General features: G+C 47.9%; 1 protein-coding gene across 2 annotated transcripts in view; it reads left to right on the top strand.

Moving 5' to 3' along the window:
* The window catches only part of OGN (osteoglycin), a 569,783-nt gene that overhangs the window by 510,375 nt on the left and 35,410 nt on the right, over nucleotides 1-23,998 (top strand). Inside the window, exon 5 of one of the 2 annotated variants that reach the window (XM_073592674.1) lies at nucleotides 19,558-19,653. The exons of the other annotated variant lie outside the window; for it this stretch is intronic. Coding sequence (XP_073448775.1) covers nucleotides 19,558-19,653 — 96 coding nt within the window. The remainder of the gene's footprint in view (nucleotides 1-19,557; nucleotides 19,654-23,998) is intronic. 2 annotated transcript variants of the gene reach the window in all.

Consider the following 23,998-nt stretch of genomic DNA (forward strand, 5'->3'; position numbering starts at 1 on the left):
ACGAGTGCCTGTAGATGTTGGTTGCAGAGCTTGTGGCAGAAGTTTTGGGCTCGGAGATTCAGGCAGAACATCAGGTCAGGAACTGTGATGATGCTGGGTAGATCAACCGAGATTAAAGGAGAACTCCACCAGGCTTGCAGGTTCAGAATATGTGGCTTGCCGAGACTTCCAGCAGACAGGAGACAGGAGTGCACTGTGTCCAATGGAACTTGGATGAGAGGAAGCCAGTTCAGGTACTCGGAGGTGGCGTGGAGCCAGACAAGAAACAGGAGCGAAGTCAGAGGATCAGCCAGAGTCAGCAGCGAATGGGCAGCGAAGTACCAGGGCATCAGATAGAAGCAACGGCAGGGATAGGCCAGAATCAGGAACCAGTAGTCAGCAGCATAATCGGAATCCAAAGGACAGGTCAGTGGTAAGCCAGGTCAGCAACAGATAACCTAACAGGATACAGGCAGGTCACAGCGAAACAGCTGAAGACCAGTCAGCGTTGAGCAAGGGTCAGAGAGCCCTTTAAATTGGCCATCTGGCGCCAAAGGGAATTGATGCACCAGCCAGGTTCCATATGCGCGCATGCGCGCCACAACTGTTCTCTTACACATGCCCTCACAATCTGACAGATTTGGTGTTTTTATGCAAAGAAGAGTTTGCAAAAATTGCCAAATCAAAATTTGCCATCCTGATAGAGTCATACCCAAAAAGAGTGCTGTAATAAAATCAAAAGGGGCTTCAACAAAGTATTAGTTTAACCACTTGCCGCCCGCCATATAGCAAAATGACGGCAGCAAAGTGGTTTCAATATCCTGACCGGACATCATATGACGTGACCAGGTAATTAAGCCTCTGCGCGCCCCCGGGGGCGCGCATCGCGGCGACCGTTCTTGCGGTGTGTCAATCTGAGGCTCTGACGGAGACTCTTTACCACGTGATCAGCCGTGTCCAATAACGGCTGATCACGATGTAAATAGGAAGAGGCGGTGAACGGCTTTTCCTCACTCGCGTCTGACAGACGCAAGTAGAGGAGAGCAGATCGGCTGCTCTCCTGACAGAGGGGGGTCTGTGCTGATTGTTTATCAGCACAGCCCCCCTCGGATCCAGGACCACCAGGGAAGCCGCCCAGGACCACCAGGATGGCCACCACACTGGACCCCCAAGTATGCCCCCTTGACCCCCAGGGAAATACCAATCTGTGCCCAGGCAGCTGCCAATCTGTGCCCAGGCAGCTGCCCACTCCAATGCCTACCACTGCCAGTGCCACCAGGGATGCCTGTCAGTGCCTCATATCAGTGCCGTGTATCAGTGCCCACCAGTACCACGTATCAGTGCCCAGCAGTGCCGCCTATCAGTGCCCAGCAGTGCTGCCTATCAGTACCCATCAGTGCCGCCTATCAGTGCCACCCTATCAGTGCCCAGCAGTGCCGCCTTTCAGTGCCCATCAGTGTTGCCTATCAGTGCCCATGAGTGCCAACCAGTGCCACCCATGAGTGCCCATCAGTGCCGCCTATCAATGCCCATCAGTGCTGCATATCAGTGCCACCCATCAGTGCCGCCTACCAGTGCCCATCAGTGCCGCCTATCAGTGCCCATCGTCAGTGCCCATCAGTGCCCACTCATTGGTGCCACCTCATCGGTGCCGCCGTATCAGTGCCCATCAGTGAAAGAGAAAACTTACTTATTTTCAAATTTTTTTTAACAGAAACAAAAGCAAAACTTTTATTTTTTTCAAAATTTTCGGTCTTTTTTTATTTGTTTAGCAAAAAATAAAAACCGCAGAGGTGATCAAATACCACCAAAAGAAAGTTCTATTTGTGGGAACAAAATGATAAAAATGTAGTTTGGGTACAGTGATGGATGACCGCGCAATTGTCATTCACACTGCGACAGCACTGAAAGCTGAAAATTGGTCTGGGCAGGAAGTATAAGTGCCCTGTATTGAAGTGTGCATAAGTGCACACTTATGCAACCATATTATTTTATTTTTACTTTCCTCCACCTAAAAGATTTCAGTTTGTTTTTAATTTTGTTTTCATTTTAACAGGGGTGTGTAGACTTTTTATATCCACTGTATATGTATATGGGGGGGGGGCATGGCAATGGAGACTGATATACATGTTATGTTCATGTCTAATGAAGTATAATTAATAGCTATATTTTCTTTTGGATAGGCCACCTCTAATTGTGGTCAAGACATTGAGATCTTGAAGCAGCAAATTTTGCGAAACGCGTTGACCTCTTGACACACTTACAATAGAGTCAATATTACAGTAACCAATTGGCCTATAATATCTGTACTGAACCAATGTTTTTGTGGTTTTATGAATAATATGTTATGTATTGATTTTAACTTTTGTAATAAAAACAATATTATAGAAATTGTTGGTTATCATCCTCTCTAGTACCATTATAGTCCGTTCAGCTGTTCTCTACAAAATTTCTAGTATAAAATAGGGATGAGGTACCAATATAGCCCATAATTCCTTGTATCTGCAGTATATTGAACTGTGTCAGGGAACTTTTACTGCAGTATATTGAAGTGTGTTAGTGCACCTTTACTGCAATATATTGAAGTTTGTTAGTGCATTTTTACTGCAAAATATTGAAGTGCGTTAGTGCAATTTTACTGCAGTATATTGAAGTGTGTCTGTGTAGTGAGTACACAAGTAAAAGTGCACCAAACACTACTTTCCATTGATTAAAGTGCATCCAAGTACACATTTCCCTATCTCTATTACATTTCGCTAATAAGCCCCCCCCCATAATGTTTGGGAGACCATCAAGGAGAGGCAGATGTTCCCTTGGCACTGTGAGGGTGCCAGATGCATTTGTGTCCACAGGCAAAGGTGGAAGTGGCCTGTCCTCAGACAGGGCACCATTTTGTCTGTTGTAGTGATGTTGCCAGTGCTATCCAGCCACAGCATGCAGAGGGGGTGGTGAACTGGCTTACTAAACCAGCCTCACCCTCCATATTCTCTATCACTGTCAGGAGACTAGTAGACCAGACTGTGCACAGAGATAACCCAAAACGCATGTAAGTGAATAAATAATATTTATTAAAATAGGTGATAATTCAGAAAATACAAACAGTGCAAAATCAACACAACAATATATACAGCAAGGGGCAATACCGGAATCACAGATGTCAGCCAGGCCAGGGTCATACAGAGCAGGTCAGCAGGAACAAGGGATATACCAGAAACATAAACGTTTAGCCAAGCCAAGGTCATACACAGGAGATAAGCAACTGAACAAGGGCAGGTTAGGAGAGGGAGATAATGGAAGGGATAGGATACAGGCTCAGGAGCAGGTTCAGGTTCAGGTTTACAGGATAACAGGATAACAGGTCAGGGCGCAAGGAAAAAAGATACCAAGGCAAGCCTATGAGGGCTTGCCGGGTATTTATAAGGCTGTGGTAATTGACCTCATGTTACAGCTGAGCGCAGAGTGTGCTGTTTGCTCCACACTGCCGGAGTGCACCCGCTGGTGGACACCGGTACTACGGCCCAAGGATGCAACAGTGCCACCAGCAGGAGAGACCTCTTACTACAGGTCCCAGGTGTTGGAAGACACCCGCTGGTGGACACTGGTACTGCGATCCAAGAGACCGATAGCGCCACCAACGGATAAACCCTCTCATGACAGTACCCCCCCAAAGGAGCGGCCTCTGGACGCTCCAACAAGGTGAAATTGTCCAAAGTTCAAGGCCTCAAACCGAACAACAGATGAGGGCACATCAGGCTGGGCATCGGGTACATCAAACTGGACAGTGGGTACATCTGAGAAGACAGCGGGCACATCCGGGCACATCCGGGCAGACAGCAGGCACATCCGGGCAGACAGCGGGCACATCCGGGCAGACAGCGGGCAGGAATACACCAAGCTGGGCAGCGGGCACTTCAAGCTGGTCAGCAGGCATGGGCACTTCGAGCTGGGCAGCGGGCACTTTGAGCTGGGCAGCGGCATGTCAGTCTGGGAAGCTGGCACATCAGGCTGGGAAGCTGGCACATCAGGCTGGAAGGCAGGCACTGGGACAATAGGCTGGAAAGCAGGCACATCAGACTGGGAAGCTGGCACATCAGACTGGGAGGCAATCTTCGAGACATCAGGCTGGAGGGCAGGCACTGAGACAACAGACTGGGAAGCTGGCACATCAAACCGGGAAGCTGGCACATCAAACTGGGAAGCTGGCACATCAGGCTGGGAAGCTGGCACATCAGGCTGGAAGGCAAGCTTCAAGACATCAGGCTGGGAAGCTGGCACATCAAACTGGGAAGCTGGCACATCAGGCTGGTAGGCAGGCATTGAGACATCAGGCTGGGAAGCTGGCACATCAGACTGGGAAGCTGGCACATCAGACTGGAAAGCTGGCACATCAGACTGGAAGGCAATCTTCGAGACATCAGGCTGGAGGGCAGGCACTGAGACAACAGACTGGGAAGCTGGCACATCAAACTGGGAAGCTGCCACATCAAACTGGGAAGCTGGCACATCAGGCTGGTAGGCAGGCATCGAGACATCAGGCTGGAAGGCAAGCTTCAAGACATCAGACTGGGAAGCTGGCACATCAAACTGGGAAGCTGGCACATCAGACTGGGAAGCTGGCACATCAGACTGGAAGGCAGGCATCGAGACATCAGATGGAAATGCAGACACCGAGACATCAGGCTGAAAGGCAAGCTTCGAGACATCAGGCTGGAAGGCAGGCATGAAGACATCAGACTGGGAAGCGGGCACATCAGACTGAAAAGCGGGCACCGAGACTTCAGGCTGGAAGGCAGGCATCAAGGCATCAGACTGGAAAGCAGGCACATTAGACTGGAGAGCGGGTACATCAGACTGGAAGGCTGAGACATCCGGCTGGAAGGCAGGCATCGAGACATCCGGCTGGAAGGCAGGCATCGAGACATCTGGCTGGAAGGCAGGCATCGAGACATCCGGCTGGAAGGCAGGCACATCAGACTGGATAGCAGGCACCGAGACTTCGGGCTGGAAGGCAGACATCAGGACAGACTGGACAGTGGGCACATCAGACTGTGAGGCAAAGACATCAAGCTGGGAGGCAGGCGCCGAGACATCAGGCTGGAAGGCAGGCATCAGGACATCAGACTGGAAAGCAGGCACATTAGACTGGAAGGTGGGCACATCAAGCTGGAAGGCAGAGACATCAGGCTGGAAGGCAGAGACATCAGGCTGGAAGGCAGAGACATCAGGCTGGAAGGCAGGCATCAGGACATCAGATGGGGAGGCAGGCATATCAGACTGGATAGCAGGCACATCAGACTGGGAAGCAGGCGCCGAGACATCCGGCTGGATGGCAGGCACCGAGACATCCGGCTGGAAGGCAGGCACCGAGACATCCGGCTGGAAGGCAGGCACCGAGACATCCGGCTGGAAGGCAGGCACCGAGACATCCGGCTGGAAGGCAGGCACCGAGACATCCGGCTGGAAGGCAGGCATCGAGACATCCGTGCAGTTTGTATGTAGGTGCAGGGCTGTAAGAAAAGAAAGTAACTGGGCAGAAGGAAGACCAAGGAACTGTAGCTGGAGGAGGGTTTTGTGGGACTGTTACAGGTGGAGGAGAAGAGACAGGTGGATTGAAGGCAGGATAGGTGCTACGCTTGGAGACTGGGTAGTAGTATTTGGTAGGGGGCTGATTAAACTGGGCTGTAGCTGAGGTTGTCATAGGAGATGGGGAGATAGATTTTTGGGAAGGCAGATGATTAATGGCAGGGCTGGAATATTGTGGCTTAGCTAAAGACAGGAGATCTGACCATGCCTGCAGCACAGGTTGAACAAACGCTGATTCAAACACAGCCTGACTAACCAAGGATTGCACCGACTGGATGCAATTAGACAACACCTGCTGTGAACAGGAGGAATAATGTTCCATGAAATAGGCTGGATCATCCTCTAACAACCAAACCAGTGATTCAACTTGGCCATAATTGAAGGGGGGAGAAAAATCATCGCTTCCTTTGGGAATGCATGACAGGGCTGGTTTTGCACATAACTGGATCAGGGGCTGAACATCTTCAAATGACATATACCCTTGATCCACTAGGGAATGAGCTGATCGGATAGTTTCCATCAGCTGGTCACTAGTCCACCCTTTTAAAATCTGGCGACAATATTCACCATCCTCTTCTGCTAGCAGAGAATAATAAATTATTTCATTGAAATCCATATTAGCAGACCCGACAAACCAGGATGGTTTCCTCAATGCAGTCACGTCTGGTCAGGGATGGCCTTGGTATACTGTCAGGAGACTAGTAGACCAGACTGTGTGGACTGCACAGAGATAACCCAAAACGCATGTAAGTGAATAAATAATATTTATTAAAATAGGTGATAATTCAGAAAATACAAACAGTGCAAAATCAACACAACAAACCCACTACAAACAACAATATATACAGCAAGGGGCAATACCGGAATCACAGATGTCAGCCAGGCCAGGGTCATACACAGCAGGTCAGCAGGAACAAGGGATATACCATAAACATAAACATTTAGCCAAGCCAAGGTCATACACAGGAGATAAGCAACTGAACAAGGGCAGGTTAGGAGAGGGAGATAATGGAAGGGATAGGATACAAGCTCAGGAGCAGGTTCAGGATAACAGGATAACAGGATAACAGGATAACAGGATAACAGGATAACAGGATAACAGGATAACAGGATAACAGGATAACAGGATAACAGGATAACAGGATAACAGGATAACAGGATAACAGGATAACAGGATAACAGGTCAGGGCGCAAGGAAGAAAGATACCAAGGCAAGCCTATGAGGGCTTGCCGGGTATTTATAAGGCTGTGGTAATTGACCTCATGTTACAGCTGAGCGCAGAGTGTGCTGTTTGCTCCACACTGCCGGAGTGCACCCGCTGGTGGAGACCGGTACTACGGCCCAAGGATGCAACAGTGCCACCAGCAGGAGAGACCTCTTACTACAGGTCCCAGGTGTTGGAAGACACCCGCTGGTGGACACTGGTACTGCGATCCAAGAGACCGATAGCGCCACCAACGGGTAAACCCTCTCATGACAATCACCCAAGCAGAGACTAGTGGACAGTCAACCGAAGCTGCCAGAGCAGCTTATTCTGTCAACTTGTCCACAGCTACTCCTGCCATAGCCCCAGCATCATGCATGGAGGAATCAGCTGAGTTAATTTAACACAGCGTCAGCTACTTGAACCTTGATTATGCACAGGAATTACTTGATTCTGATGTTGGTTCTGAGGTTGAGGAAGGTAGGAACATGAACCTACAGAGAGGAGAGAACACTGGTAAACAACAAATTGGCAGTCATGTTCTCCCAGCCGCAGCATATTGCCATGTTGGCTCCAGTGAAGATGAGGATGGAAGGGATGATGATGAGGTCACTGACGCGACTTGTGTGCCATATAGAGCAGAGGAGGAAAGTGAGGGTGAGGCACAACCCCAACGAGGCAGCCCTCATGGAAGAGTAGAGAGCAGCCCCCCTATTGCATCACATTGTGAAGCCGTTATCTCCTGGCCCACTTCCCACAGCTCAGCTGTCTGGGCCTTTTTAAGCACATGTGCAGTTGATCGCATTGTTGAAATTTGTAAACTTTGCCTCAAGCAGATCAAACGTGGCAAAAACACCAGCCATTGGGTACCAATTGCTTGACAATCTCCCACCACTCAGTCCGTTGGCAAGAGCACCTAAAAGCCATACAAAAGGGATGCAATTCCGCTTCTCCTCAATCCTCACCATTCAGGTCTGTCCCCGCTATATCTCATGACCTCTCAGCAGCCTCCACTGAGAGGGATGATGGTATAGCGAAGGGTGTCACAGGTCCTTGCAGCACATCCTCCAGCAGCACACCACCAGCTGTAAAGTATAGCAGGAACATTTCTCTGCCCCAGCTGCTACAGCAGGCTTTACAACTCCTAACCTTCCATCTGGTGGATTCTGCCCCCTTCTGTGAATTTTCATTATGTGCTGTACAACAGCAAGTTCCTAGTTGCTGTTTCTTTTCATGTAAGGCCATCCCAGCTCTGCACCATCACATGGAAGGCAACAATGTGGCATTGTTTGGCAAGGCAGTCAGCCACAAGGTCCACGTTACTGCTGACACGAGGTCCAGCAACCATTATCGGGGACGATATATTTCATTCACAGCACACTGGGTAACTCTACTTGCAGCTTGGAAGGATGCAGGACAGGGCTTAGTGCTGCAGCTTGTTTTGTCGCCAAGTCGCCATACACCTGGTGTTGATGCAAGATTTGTCATCTCCACCCCCCCCACTCCTCCTCCATGCCCTCCTCTGTTGAATTGTCCTATAAACCACCAGTACCCCCTAAGCATTCAAGGGGCAATTCAATGAGTCAGGCTAAAAGATGCCATGCAGTGTTTCAGTTGAGCTGTCTAGGAGACAGGAGCCACACCCAAGCAGAGATTCTTTTCAGCTCCGCAGGGGCAAGCCCACAGGTGGTTCACGCCACCCCAGCTGGAGCCAGGAATGGTGGTGTGCGATTATGGCACTAACCTCCCATCCGCCCTTCGACAGTGAAAGTTGACACATGTACCATGCCTAGCAAATGTCCTCAATTTGGTGGTGCAGCGTTAAACAGGTACCTAGGGTTGGAAGATCTGCTAAAGCAGTGGTCATCAACCCTGTCCTCAGGGCCCACTAACAGGCCAGGTTTGCAAGATAACTGAAATACATCACAGGTGATATCAGTGATTGCAGTATTCTAGTCTGCATCTCCCTAAGGTAATACATAAAACCTGGCCTGTTAGTGGGCCCTGAGGACAGGGTTGATGACCACTGTGCTAAAGCATACACAGCCAGTGCTCGGTTTGCTGAAATTCAACAGGAATTCCACCTGCACGTAAACCACCTGATTTGTGACATGCCTACCAGGTGCTCAACGTGGTAATGCTGCATCGGCTGCACAAGCAGCAGAGGGCCGTCATCGAGTACCTGTGTAAGTATGATACAATGAAAGGGCAGCTCATCTTTTTGTCCCCATGCCAATGGCTGCTGATAAAGGATGCATGCACTGTACTGTCACCATTTGAGGTGGCAACAGGGATGGTGAGCTGTGACAATGCTTGCATCAGTGACACAATCCCTCTTATCTTCTTGCTGGAGCAGAGTCTGCGTGGACAGGGACCAGGACATTATGGACAGGGCACTCGAGGCAGAGCAGCGGGAGGAAGAGGACTTCCTTTTCTCTCAAGACCTGCTTTATGCAGACACGATTCTTGCGAGGTCACAGTACACACAAGAGGAGGGGGGAAGGAGGAGGATTCTGGCGGCTGTGGAGGCATTAAAGCAGAGGAAAGACATACGTCAAATCAAATCTTTAAGGGATACTAAAGTCCTGGGGGTTTTTTTGTTTAAAAATAACAAACATGTTATACTTACCTGCTCTGTGAAGTGGTTTTGCACAGAGCATCCCAGATCCTCCTCTTCTCAGGTCCCTTGCAGGCTCACCCTCCCCCCTCCCTCCTGCAGAGTGCCCCCCACAGCAAGCAGCTTGCTATAGGGCACCAGAGCCGAGTCACTGTTCTGTGTGTCCATTCAAGAAAAACACAATAAGTGTAGCGCTAATGAAATAAATGTCCAATGTGGAAAAAACGTATTAAATTAATACTTTGAATGTAAACCATAAAAAAGTCATCCGTATATATATAAATATGGAGTCTTCAAAGAACTGAACACTTCAAGGAGATATGTACGGCATCTGAGATGAAAATAAACACACCACCACCTAGAGATGAAGAGGCTTACCAGATGGGATGGACCCAAAGGGCATACGCCGAGTTGGGTCAGATAAGGCTTAGGTGGTGAGTGACTTGGGATGACCGGGAGACGATGCTTGTGGATTGACCCGCTTGATGATGTATCCCTACCCGACGCGTTTCATCTTCCCAGACGACGTCTATGAAGACGAAACGCATCGGGTAGGACCCCACTGTCGCCACTTTTTCTCTCAGCGCTGTTTTATTTGGATTTACATGTGAGTGTATATCTCTTTATTTTAATCAATTAATTTTTTTTACGGATTCACACTATGTGGCCATTCCTTCCTTTTCCCATTTGTCCACACCATCGTTTGGCTTTTTAACTTCATTCCGAGGGATACGATAACGCCTGGCTTGTTTCATCTATATCACCCCCCCTGGTTCCGGCACCCACCGTTCAGAGGGATACATCATCAAGCGGGTCAATCCACAAGCATCGTCTCCCGGTCGTCCCAAGTCACTCACCACCTAAGCCTTATCTGACCCAACTCGGCGTATGCCCTTTGGGTCCATCCCATCCGGTAAGCCTCTTCATCTCTAGGTGGTGGTGTGTTTATTTTCATCTCAGATGCCGTACATATCTCCTTGAAGTGTTCAGTTCTTTGAAGACTCCATATTTATATATATACGGATGACTTTTTTTATGGTTTACATTCGAAGTATTAAATTAATAGGTTTTTTTCCACATTGGTCATTTATTTCATTAGCGCTACATTTATTGTGTTTTTCTTTCTTGTAATACCTTGTTGGTTGTGTTAGCTGCTTGTTCCTTTTCTTTTTAGGGCAGCGCAGAATTGTTTTGTATATATTTCCTTCTGTGTGTCCATTCAGACATGGAGCCAAGGCTCAGCCCCGTACCCTCTCTCTCTTCTTTGGCTCACTTTGATTGACAGCAGCCGGAGCCAATGGCACCCACTGTGTGTCTCAGCCAATGAGGAGGGAGAGTCCCAGACAGCCAAGTCTCTCATGCAACATCACTGGATCGCAATGGGGCTCAGGTAAGTATTAGGGGGGCTGAGAGGGGCTGCTACACACAGAAGGTTTTTTATCTTAATGCATTAGATAAAAACTTTCTGCCTTTAGAAGCACTTTAAGAGATGTTTTTCCATCCCCAGAACCCTTGGGAGTAGTACGTGGCTGTGAGGAGGCAGTTCCAGATACTTGGGATAGATAAAATATTATAAAATATGTGGCGCTACCTCAGCCTAAGTGCAACAACTGATCAAAGAGCAATACGCAAAAAATAATATAAATAGTGCAATGATATACTATGATGCAATAATAAATGGTCAATAAATGACATAACCAATGATCAATAAAATAAAAATAAGTATGAAACCACTGATAGTGATACAGTGCAATAAGCAATAAAATAAGCCCATTCACGAAAGTGCAATGTACATAAAAGTGAAAAAACAATGTGCAAAAAAAAGGGAACTAGTGACACATGATAGCAAGTAATAAATGTCCAAACAGGATAATGATAATAAGTAAAAAGTAAAAAGTGCAGTCCAAAGAAGCATGCAATGCGACTCCCAATACCAGCATGATTCAATCTTCTGAGGGTAATAAAAAAGTGCAAGTGCAGTGAACAATCACTGTGGCAACAAGTGTCTGCTGCTAAATGTGTTCATCCAATCATGTTCCAGAGTGCGGCAACTGTTTCCCCCAGCCTCTCACCTGTAGTAGCGGCCCCCAATGGGCCGAATCGAGCGTGAACCAACAAGTAGTAAAACTGTATGCAAGGGATCAGCTTCTGGTAGTGGTATCAGCTCCCGGAGGGCACACGTAATCGAGCCAAAGATGGCACTCTCTCACACTCAACAGATGTCCTCAGATGGATGATGAAAAGAGAAGAAGTAGCTCCATAGTGCAGTATTTAAAATATTTATTCCAAAAAAAATGTAGCAACTTACATAAAAGATCAATACGATCAGCAGTAAAAAAAATTATTATTTTTTATGCTACTCATATCTATTATGCCTTTTGAAGAGGTCTTCCACTGTTTAGTATTTACATAGATTCGAGTTGGTTTGATTATCCGCTGTAGCCATGACAGCGGCTGCTACTATTTATACTGGCCGTTCGACACCTGACTCCTTGACCCCTTGAAAAAAGTCATGTGTGTTGTGACGCAACGCGCCAGGGAGGAGCCAGGTGCCGCTGCTTCCAGGTACGGCCGAACCCGGAAGCTTCTGCTTTTACTGCTGATTGTATTGATCTTTTATGTAAGTTGCTACTTTTTTTGGAATAAATATTTTAAATACTGCACTATGGAGCTACTTCTTCTCTTTTCATCAGGACATCTGTTGAGTATGGGAGAGTGCCATCTTTGGCTCGATTACGTGTGTCCCCCGGGAGCTGATACCACTACCGGAAGCTGATCCCTTGCATACAGTTTTACCACTTGTTGGTTCACGCTCGATTCGGCCCATTGGGGGCCGCTACTACAGGTGAGAGGCTGGGGGAAACAGTTGCCGCACTCCGGAACATGATTGGATGAACACATTTAGCAGCAGACACTTGTTGCCACAGTGTTTGTTCACTGCACTTGCACTTTTTTATTACCCTTAGAAGATTGAATCGTGCTGGTATTGGGAGTCGCATTGCATGCTTCTTTGGACTGCACTTTTTACTTTTTACTTATCATTATCCTGTTTGGACATTTATTACTTCTTATCATGTGTCACTAGTTCCCTTTTTTTGGCACATTGTTTTTTCACTTTTATGCACATTGCACTTTCGTGAATGGGCTTATTTTGTTGCTTATTTCACTGTATCACTATCAGTGGTTTCATACTTATTTTTATTTTATTGATCATTGCTTATGTCATTTATTGACCATTTATTATTGCATCATATTATATCATTGCAATATTTATATTATTTTTTGCGTATTGCTCTTTGATCAGTTGTTGCACTTAGGCTGAGGTAGCGCCACATATTTTATAATATTTTATCTATCCGAGTTATGTGAGTACACTGTTTTATGCTGGCGGCTCCTCGTTTAGCTTATTAGTTAGTGTGGTTTTGCGCACTAGTTTTGTTTTCTGTAGTTCCAGATACTGTAATCCTTAGTGACCCCAGGGACTCTGCTTCTCATGCCTCTGCAAACTTGTTCCCTCATTCTTCAATGCCTGCAAAAGGACCAAGAATTTGTGGCATCAAGGCGAAGGATCACTATTGGTTGGCAACCCTGCTTGACCGTTGTTACAAGGGGAAAGTCTGGGAACTCACCCTGTCCCCACGGAGGAAGCAGAGGATGAAATATCTTGAGGATACCTTAAAGAGGAGTTTATGTAATGCCTTTCTAGACTCCTGTAGGTTACAGTCCCATGGAAAAGCTAGTTTTGAGGCTTCTGTTGGTCAAGACAGGAGCAGTGGAGAAGGGGGCCACCTCAGTGATGCATTTCAAAAATGTTTTTAGTCCTTGGTGCCCATGGCCGTATGGTGGGAGATTATCTAGGGGTGAATACAGACATGGAGAGCTTTCCAGTTGACGATCCTCTGGGTTACTGGGTCCTGAGAATAGACCACTGGCCAGAACTTGCCCAGAATGCAATTGAGCTTCTGGGTTGCCCTGCATACAGCGCGCTTTCCAAACGGGCATTCAGTGCTGCTGGAGGTTTTGTGACAGATAAAAGAGCGTGTTTGTCCACAGACAGCTGAAATTTTATCAAAATGAATCAGTCCTGGATTAGCAGCAGCTATCAAGCCCCTGATGCTGTTCTCACCTATTTAAGTGTTTTTTGGATCTGGAATCTCTGCAAGACCATCTATGCTACCTAGCTTTGTGGGTGTTAATTTTATCTGGAAGAATTTTTTTGTTATAGGTTTTATGGGCACAATTAACACCCAAGGACCAAATTTTTCTGCACCTGTTTGGCTTTATAAATGTCATTTTTGCTGCAGCATGTGCCACTTTACAGGCAGACTAAGGGGACCCCCCAGGCACTATATTTTAAAGGAATTTTTCATTTTTTTAATTTCACTTTAAGCATCAGTAAATCACTGCTCATATAAAAATTAACTTTCCTGTCGCATCATGGCAGCATACACTTTGGGTTGTGACTCCGCCCTCGCAACCTGATAGGACCACATAACTATAAGTTGCAGAGAGGGCCCCCGCCCCAGTATTCTCTTATTTTTCCTCACCTGTCAGGACCGAATGGATTAAGAAGCACCCCCTTACCGCCTCGCCCCAGCCAGGTTCTAGCCTCTCCTGGGTGGAAGTCCTTACCTGTACAGCCTCTAAATGAGCTAGTTGGAAGGAACCCCGCTCTGGTGATCTCAGGGGTATATCTGCGGCTCCAGTATGAACCTTAAATAGGCTTAGTAGTTTTGCAGCGGCCTTCGAATATTTTAATCACTCTCACTAAGGTTTCTGTGCCTTGTAGTACTTCAATGGCTCCCTGCAGTGCACCGAGCGTCTCAGTGCTTCCGTGCAAGCGCAGTACACGGCCTCAGGGCATCCTTCTCGTTCTACCAGGCTCCAAGATGGCGCCGAGAGTTGCGCGGCACTACTGTGCATGCGCGAGCGGGACGCGACCTCAGCGGCCAGGGCGGTAGTTTTAAAAAGCCTCTGATGCTGTTTTCTCTGCTCCTGCCTGTTCCCTGTAAGTTTTGGCTACTTTTGTGCTCCGACCGCAATCCTGGTATATTCCCCTTCTGGGTGAGTAGCTGTCCTATTGCATGCCCATTTCTCTGCCTTACTCTGCATGTTCTTACCTTCCTGTCTCTCTTAGGTGAATCACTCTTTCTCCCTATGGAGGCCGCTGCCCCAGCAGATCACCATCAGCCTAATAGGTAAGGGGGGAGGAATCCTTTTGGTAAGTAGTGAAGATTAAAAAAAGAGAGCAGGATTCCACTAATGCTGCCTAAATTGGTCAGCCCTATCAGGTCCTCAAGATCATCCAAATCAAGACGAAGAGAGACTTTGCACAGGAGAAGCCGCTCCAGCCACAGGCGAAGCCGCTCACGTGGAAGAAGTCGCTCAGGCCACAGGGGAAGTCTCAGAAGGAGTCAATCCTACTCAAGGCATAGCCACTCCTATCGCAGAAGACACTCGGCACGCAGACGCCAGTCACTTGTGCACCCCTCCCGTCCTGTAGGGAACGCTTGCTGGGTATGTGGGGCCACAGCTCTCCCAGATAAACTGGCTTGTCGCAGATGCATTGACAAAGCCACCAAGGGGAAGGAGCCAGACACCATAAAACCTACTGGAGTCTCAACTCCGCAAGTCTCAACTCGCGATGCAGAGTTTACAGTCCAAAGTGCCTCATCCACTCATCCCAGTACATCAAGGGAACTCTTGACAATGAAGAGCTGGAAATATCAGCCGGATTCGATTTTTCGCTAATAGAGGCTTTTGTTAAATCGGTCAAGGAAGAGATAAACTGGGAGGAACCCAAAGAGACCCAGCAGAAACAGAGGAAATATTTCCCAAATCTTAAAAGAGTTCCAGAGACTTTTCCGTTCATCGACGAGTTAGATGAGCTGATTAAGGAGGAATGGCAGAACCCTGAAAAGAAGACTAGTCTAACCAACAAACTTACCAAATTGTACCCGCTCAAGGAGCCCAATGTGTCCCCTTTGGTTTCCCCCCCAGTAGTAGACGCATCCTTGATGCGTCTAGCCAGACATGTGACGCTCCCTATCGGGGACACAGTGACGTTCAGAGACGTGCTCGATAGAAAGGTTGACACTGACCTTAAAAGAGCTTACCTATTTGCAGGAGGCGCTTGCAGACCAGCCGTGGCATTGGCTGCGGTGGGAAGAGCTATCTCCAGTTGGTCCTCAGGCACCGCAAAACTCGTTGCTGAGGGCGCAGACCAAGAACAGATAGTCAAGGCGCTTTTAAGAACTTAGCCTTGCAGGGGATTTTGTAGTGGAGGCTTCGGTTGACACTATTAGATCCGCATCAAGGTCCATGCTGGCCTCCGTAATGGCCAGAAGGGCACTATGGCTAAAGCCCTGGTCAGCAGACCCCACCTCTAAATCCAACTGGTGCCGAATCCCGTTTGATGGGGAAAACCTCTTCGGGACGAAGTTAGATACAGCAATTTCAAAAGTGACGGAAAGTCAAGCCTAATCCCATCGGACAAAAGGCCGAAACAGCAGAGACCGCCTCCCTTCAGACGCAATCTCCCAGAGAGATACAGGGATGCAAAAACCTATAGGCCCGGGAAGGAATATAGAAGGAGTTGGAAGAACCCTCAGACGTCCTTCCTCAAATTCCAGAAACCCAAAACCCCTGCTTCTGGTGACCAGAAGTCCTTTTGAAGGTAAGCCCGCCCAGCCAGCGGTAGTGGGTGCCAGACTCACAAAGTTCAGGCTGGTTTGGGCGGAAACAATAAAAGACCCATGGACAGTGGCCACCATTCGATTCGGGCACAGATGGTCATTCAAAGTGCACCCCCCAAGGGATCAGTTCTACTCAAACTACCACCATCCCGGGAAAAAAAGCTGTCATTAATCCAGTACATCCAGGATCTTCTCCAAAAACAGGCGATAGTGGAGGTTCCGCTAACACAAAGAGGCAAAGGCTTTTACTCCCCGCTTTTCTTAGTCAAAAAGAAGTCAGGGGATCTGCGTCCAGGCTTGGACCTGCAAAACCTCAACCGATCAATCCGGATAGAGTCGTTCAAAATGGAAAGCCTACAGTTGATCCTCCAAGCAATAAACCTTGGAGATTGGATGCTTTCAATCGACCTCCAGGATGCATATCTGCATATCCCCATCCACGGCGCATTCCAGAAATTCCTTTGTTTTACCTTAAACCATCGGCACTTCCAATTCCAAAGCCTCCCGTTCGGGATTTCTACTGCACCCAGGACATTTATGAAGGTCCTATTTCCCGTAATAGCCTACTTGAGAGAAAGAGGACTAAGGGTCCACCATTACCTGGACGATATCCTGCTTCTCTCAGATGGCCAAGAGTCTCTCATCCAACATCGGGAAATGCTGGTCTCCACGCTGCAGAGTCTAGGGTGGCTGATAAATTGGAAGAAAAGCAATATCCAGCCCACCCAGAGAATGGTCTTCCTGGGAGCTGAACTGGACACCAGGGCGAACACAGTGGAGCTCCCACCGGAAAAAATCCCTCCCCTAATCCAGATAATGAGAAAGTCAATCTCAGCCACAACATTACCAGCCAGAGCTGGCCCAGTATCTTAGGCTCATTGTCAGCGACCATTCCAATGGGCACAATGGAACTCAAGACCCCTCCAAATCTCCTTTCTGTGCCAGTGGGATGACATGTCAATGTCCCAGCCAATCTCCATCTCAGAGGAGGTCAAGCAATCGCTACGATGGTGGACACGGCCTCACAACTTCAAGAGATGCAAGCACATAGTCACACCTCTTCAGGAGATAGTAACCTCAGATGCCAGCCTGGAGGAGTGGGGGGCACACTATCAGAACTACGCGGCTCAGGGCCACTGGCCATTCAGGACACAGGACTCAGTTTCAAATATTCTGGAAATTAAGGCAGCATTTCAAGCTCTCCTGGCCTTCAGCCCTCACTTGAGGGGGAAGCAGGTCCTTCTCAGAATGGCCAACAGAGTGGCTGTCGCCTACATCAACAGGCAGGGGGGCACCAGAAGCAGCTCCATGATGCAGGAGGTCCGTCCTGTTTTAGAATGGGCACAGCTGAACCTGTCAGACTTGAGGGCGGTTTACGTCCCGGGAGCTCAGAACCTCTTGGCCGACTCACTAAGCAGGAGCTTCACCTCCAACAAAGAGTGGCCTCTGAGTCCCCAGACATTCGCTCTCATATCTCGGACCTGGGGATCTCCAGATATAGATCTTGCAGCAACACCAGCAAACACAAAATGCCAGAGATTCTTGTCAAGAATTCCCTTTCCTTCAGCAGAGGGAACAGATTGCCTCCAACACCCCTGGGGTTTCCGCCTGGGCTACATCTTTCCACTGACTCCCCTCATAGCTTGGTTCCTTCTAAGGCTTAAGAGATCAACGGCATTAGTAATAGCAGTGATCCCTTTTTGGCCGAGGAGGCCATGGTTCACTACCCTCCTGCAACTGAACATGGCAGACCCGCTCCTTCTCCCGTTATCGGCGGACCTGCTCTCCCAGGACCTTCTACTTCAGCCGAACCCAGAGAAGCTACATTTGATGGCTTGGAGGCTGAAAGGGCTAAGTATTTAGATCAAGGCAGTTCCCAAAAGGTGGTTGATACCTTACTCCAGGCCAGAAGATCTACCACCAACACCTACAGAAGGGTCTGGGAAAAACTTGTCGCCTTCACTCAGCAGCAAGGCTGGGAATCATCCTTTCCTTCGGTATCACAGATTCTGGAGTTTCTACAGTCAGGCCTGGAAAAAGGCCTTAGGTCAAGCACCCTGAAGGTCCAAGTGTCGGCCCTATCCACCTTGACAGGAGTGGGCACAAGATCCCCTTGTTATCCAGTTTCAGAGGGCCTGCCTAAAACTAAGGCCCCCCAGAAAACCTTCCTCCTTCCCAGTCTGGGACCTCTCAGTCGTTCTGGAATCCCTGTCTAAAGAACCTTTCTTCCGCTCGAAAACATCTCCCTCTGGGACCTAACACTAAAGGTTTAGTTCTTAATAGCCATAACATCAGCTAAAAGGGTGTCAGAGATGCAAGCTTTACTGGCTAGTGAACTGTACCTGATCGTTTACCCAGACAGATTAGTCCTGAGGCCTTCAGATCGCTTCATCCCCAAGGTATCCTCACCCTTTTATTTCAACCAGGAGATTAATCTCCCAGCGATTGTCACGGATCAGGGTGACCCTCATCCATTAGACGTCAGGGGCAACATCTTGGAGTACCTCTCGGCAACCAAATCCATCAGGAGAAAGGAGAGCCTTCTAATCATCCCGCGTGGCTTCAAGATTGGTCAGGCAGCATCCTCACGCACCATTGCGTCATGGCTAGTAAAGGCCATCAAGAAGGCTTATTCGTTAAGTAATCATCAGATACCTAAGGGCTTAAAGGCACATTCCACCAGGGCAGTGGCAACTTCCTGGGGGGCCTACTGTAGAGTCTCGGCGAAAACCATTTGCAGAGCGGCCACCTGGTCTTCCAGGAACACCTTCATGTCTCATTATAAGGTGGATTCCACTCGCTTATCCACAGCAGATTTCGGAAGAACCGTTATCCAGGCCAACTCTTCTATTCTTTGTTAATAAACGTAATTTGCATTCCCACCCAGTTTTGCGAGTTATTCCCCAAAGTGTATGCTGCCATGATGCGACAGGAAAACGGAAAATTGTATACTCACCTTTCCGTAAATTTTCCTTTCCTGTCACATCTTCATGGCAGCATACAATCACTCACCCTTCTGAGGTGATGTATATATACAGAGAATACTGGGGCGGGGGCCCTCTCAGCAACTTATAGTTATGTTGTCCTTTCAGGTTGTGAGGGCGGAGTCACAACCCAAAGTGTATATGCTGCCATGAAGATGCGACCGGAAAGGAAAATTACGGAAAGGTGAGTATACAATTTTCCGTTTTTTTACAAACATTTTTTTTATTGATACATGTCCCCCGGGGTCGTACCCGGACCCCCATACACTTTGTGGGCACTTTTGATTTTTCAAGTTTGGGGCCCATAGACTTCAATAGGGTTCGTTGTTTGGCTACGAACTTTTGCTCAAAATTTCAAATGTTCAAAAGTTCTGGCGCGAACCGAACCGGGGAGGTGTTCGGCCCATCTCTTCTATGGGCATGTTTCACATGCTAATAATAACTTTTCAATGCAAAGAAATAAACTATAGTTTTATTTTGTTTTGTTCCCACAGAAGCTGACAAACTTAGCTTATCTCTATTTGGCTAACAATCAGCTGGACAGTGTGCCACCAAATCTGCCTGAAAGCCTTCGGGTCATTCATCTACAGGTTTGTATACCCTTATGATTATATCTGTAAGTTTATAAATCCTTAAGATTACAAAACTCTTCTAGATAAATATTTTATTTACACATCTAGAACTGCACAATGTGGATAATGTCACATGGGCGCAGATTGTTGTATGTCTCTAGAACAACATTATGAGCATTTTTCACAACAGGGTTAAGGGTTGGGCTCCATTCACAAAGCGGTATCTTACCGCATCCGAGTATGCATAGTGTTTTTCAATAAGTTTTTTAGTATTCACTAAAAAATGCTACTAAAATACCGCATGAGTTATTTTATGAAGTCATGCGGTATTTTAGTAGTGGAAGCATGTGATAATTTCCCCCGTTGGTAGCTGTCACTAGCTGGTTGTTAAGGAGCGGGCATTCGCCACATACTTAACAACCGATGAGTCATCAGCTGAAAGTAAAAAATAAATGCTGGCAATTGGATCAATTGCTGCGCCAAAGTGCAATACTTTTTTATGAATGAGCAATTCGTTTAACCATTAAACGTTATTATTATTATTATTATTGAGGATTTATAAGCGCTTTACAACTTGCGGGTAGACAGTACAAATACAATACACTTTAATACAGGAGGAATCAGAGGGCCCTGCTCCTTAGAGCTTACAATCTAAAAGGGAAGGTCAAGAGGTACAAGAGGTAATAACTGTGCTGGTTGTGCTGATGGAGAAAATAAATGTACAGTTGTTAGGTGGGGGCCAGATAGCCTTCTCTGAAGAGATGAGTTTTCAGGGATTGTCTGAAAGTGGACAAAGTAGGAGAAAGTTGGACAGATTGGGGTAGAGCATTCCAGAGGTTGGGAGAGGCTCTGGAGAAGTCCTGAAGGTGAGCATGGGCAAGGGAGTTTGAGAGCAGGAGGTCTTGGGAGGAGCGAAGAGAATGATTAGGTTGGTATTTTGAGACTAGGTTAGTGATTTAGCTGGGGGCCAGGTTGTGGATGGCTTTGTAAGTTACAGTTAGTATCTTGAATTTCATTTGGTGGCTCAGTGGCAGCCAATGGAGGGATTGGCAGAGGGTTATAGCAGACGCTGAGTGGTTTGTGAGGTGGATGAGCCTGGCAGCAGAGTTCATGATGGACTGAAGTGGGGATAGCCTATTTAGAGGTAAGCCAATGAGGAGGCAGTAGTCAAGGCGAGAGATGACCAGGGATTGGATTAGAAGCTTTGTGGTGACATTGGTTAGGAAGGGGCGTATCTTGGAGATGTTGCGGAGGTTGAGGTGGCAAATTTTTGATAACGATAGGATGTGAGGCCGAAAGGTTAGTTTGAGTCCAGGATTACACCTAGGACCTTGGCGTGGGTGGACAAATTGATAGTTGAGCTGTTGAAATTGACAGGGAAATCAGGGGAAGTGGCACCTGGGGGAGGAAATATCATGAGCTTGGTTTTGGATAGGTTGAGTTTGAGGAAGTGATGTGACATCCAGGCTGATATGTCTGCTAGTAAGTTGGTGATGTATGAGGAGACAGATGGAGAGAGCTTGGGGGTGGAGAGATAGATTTGGGTGTCATCAGCATAGAGCTGATATTGAAAGCCATGGGAGGCAATCAACTGACCCAGGGAGGTGGTGTAGATTGAGAAAAGGAGAGGTCCAAGAACAGAACCTTGGAGGACCCCAACTTAAAAAGGAAGAGGAGAGGAGGAAGAATTGTAAGTGACACTGAAGGAGCGGCGGGATAGGTAGGATGAGAACCAGCGAAGAGTACAGCCACAGAGACCAAAGGAGTGGAGTTTGAGGAGGAGGGGGTGGTCCACTGTGTCAGAGGCAGCAGAGAGGTCCAGGAGAAGCAGTACAGAATAGTGTCCATTGGTTTTAGCCGTTAGTAGGCCATTTGAGAGTTTAAGGAGAGCATGACCAGTGTAGCCCAGATGTCCCCAACCTTCTTAAACTGCCCAACCACTCATACTTCACCAACCCCCTCTTACCATTCCAAATTAACCTGAATTTGGAGTATAACTGGCAATAGCAGCCTTTTATTAACAAAATATTAATAACTCAAAATTTTAACATCTGTAACGTCAACTTTTCATCCTCTGTCTGCTGGTCTTTGACGGCACCCCAAACTTCACACTTCTTCCACCTCTACACTGCGGGACCTTTTCTCCATGATAGGCATCCAGCCGTACCACCAGCTCGGAGACAACCCCCTTCCTGCAGTGCAACCATTACCGTATTCCAGCTAACTGTTCTACCGGAATACACCAGAGGGGCACATACTACCAATGAGCCCCCGAACACTTCCACTTGTATGTTTTCTGACACCATCAAAGACCAAAAACACCACCACAGCCCGCAAGGATAACACCTTAACCTTAAGGGCCCCTCCACACCTGCAGGGCCCGCTGAATCCCATCTTGCAGAACCAGTGCCCACAGGTCAATCCCCACTGCTGAGAGGTGAACCCCATCTCCTCTTAAATACAGGCCAACATTGGATTCCAACTCTATGTGTCGGGTGACCATGCCCCCATTCCTAGAAACAAATCTCCCCACAACTTTGTTCACTTTTATGCGAGCCTTGTTGAGCCCCGCTACCGATCGTGTAATGCGCCAAGTTTTCGGAGCAACGATGTGGGACCACAACAGCAGCATGTCAGGAAAAGCCATGCAGAGTTTCAGGAAGTATGATTTCACATCCAAAATCAGTTCTCTGATGGACCTGACCCCCAAATCGTTTCCCCCAACATGCAGCACCAAAATGTCTGGCAGCCGGTCCAGCCTGGCATAACGGTGCACTTCTGGCACAATCCTACCCCACATCATCCCCGGTATCCCCAGCCAGCGAATACAAGCCACCCTCTTAGAGATACCTGTCTGCCATCTGGTCTAACATCAGCTCTCCTGGCCCCCCAAAAGACATATGAATGCCCCATAATCCAGAAGAGGTCTATGTACACTCCATCTGAAATACAAATGACAGAACACTACATAGCACCAACACTATAACATTTTATCCGCACCACAGATGATGAACACAGAACAAACTGAAAGTACCCCTTTCCTCCCCCTGTGCATTCCCCCTACTCAGCCAAAAGATGCGGCCGAATGTACGTCCGAAATCTCTTTGATTCCCATCTTCCAATTCTCTTTTCTGCCACCTCATCCAACCCACACCGGGCAGCCTCTGTGGCCGCCCTGATGCGGAAGGAGTGCGAGGCGTATTGTGTGTAATCCAAACCCGCTGCCCAAAGGCTTTTCCGAAAAACTGCAACAAACTGAAAAATTAATAAATATGATAAATAAATTAATTAATAAATATTAATAAATATGACCCATCCCCGTGTATGAAGAATGGCCCTTCTGTGCCTGGGCGAACCACCAAGAACTCCCTCACCGCCCCCACCAGGCAATCCGGGGAACCCAGTAATGGAAACAGCTGCACGCTCACTCCTTTTCCCTTTTGGTCCGTTTTCGATCTCCGCAGCCGTAACAAGACCCTGTCATCCACACAATTCACGTCCCGGGCCATAAATCCACCTGCTACTTAGACGGGCTTATTAACTCCCCAATATGAAATGCCCCAAAGAACGCTAAAGAAAACGCCACCCTAAATAAAGAGAGCTCGTAGTCCAATGTACACAAGGATCCTAAATGCCCGCAAATGGCCTGAAGATTCTAAACCGAAACTGGACACCTAGTGTCCTTGTGCCTATGTACCTTCCTATAACCCTTAACTGTCTGTCGTCCCCAAAAATCCTTTGTGAAATCCGCCATGCCTTGTAACTTGGAGAAAAAGGCTAGACCAGCCAACTTCCGTTCAATGGTAGACACCGACCCCGTTCCATGTTTCGCGACACGAAATACAGAACCAGCAGCTTCACCTCAACACCCCCTTGTTCCACCCCTGCCTGTTGAACTGAACCAAATCATTCCTGCCATACCTTGGCATATGCCGCCCATGTAGACTCACTCACCGACCTTCTGATCCATCCCACGGTGACTCCAAGGCAATCTCCCATAGCCAACCCGGGCAAGGAATCCCTACCTTCTCTGCCAAAGGAGCCAACTCTCTAAACCTTTCCCACTGAAACCGAGATAAAGCATCAGCCAGAGTGTTCTCAACACCTGGCAGCTGAACAGCATATAGAAAGATGTTTATTTGCAAGCATCGCAGCACCAAGTGGGCTGACCAGGAATGCCCCCCGCAGCCGGCGCTCCCACCTCCATCTATGCCACGAGCCTCTGCGACTCCTCTTCCTTGGAGCCGGACAGCTCCCTTCAGACCATACTTCAGGAGCCTATGGTGTTGAACTCTGCAGCACCCCAGGCGAAAAGGACCTGGAGGCCGTGGATACCTGCCTTAGACCGCCCACCAGCACCGGA

Source organism: Aquarana catesbeiana, linkage group LG07, assembly GCF_042186555.1.
Source record: "Aquarana catesbeiana isolate 2022-GZ linkage group LG07, ASM4218655v1, whole genome shotgun sequence".
Lineage (NCBI taxonomy): Eukaryota > Metazoa > Chordata > Amphibia > Anura > Ranidae > Aquarana > Aquarana catesbeiana.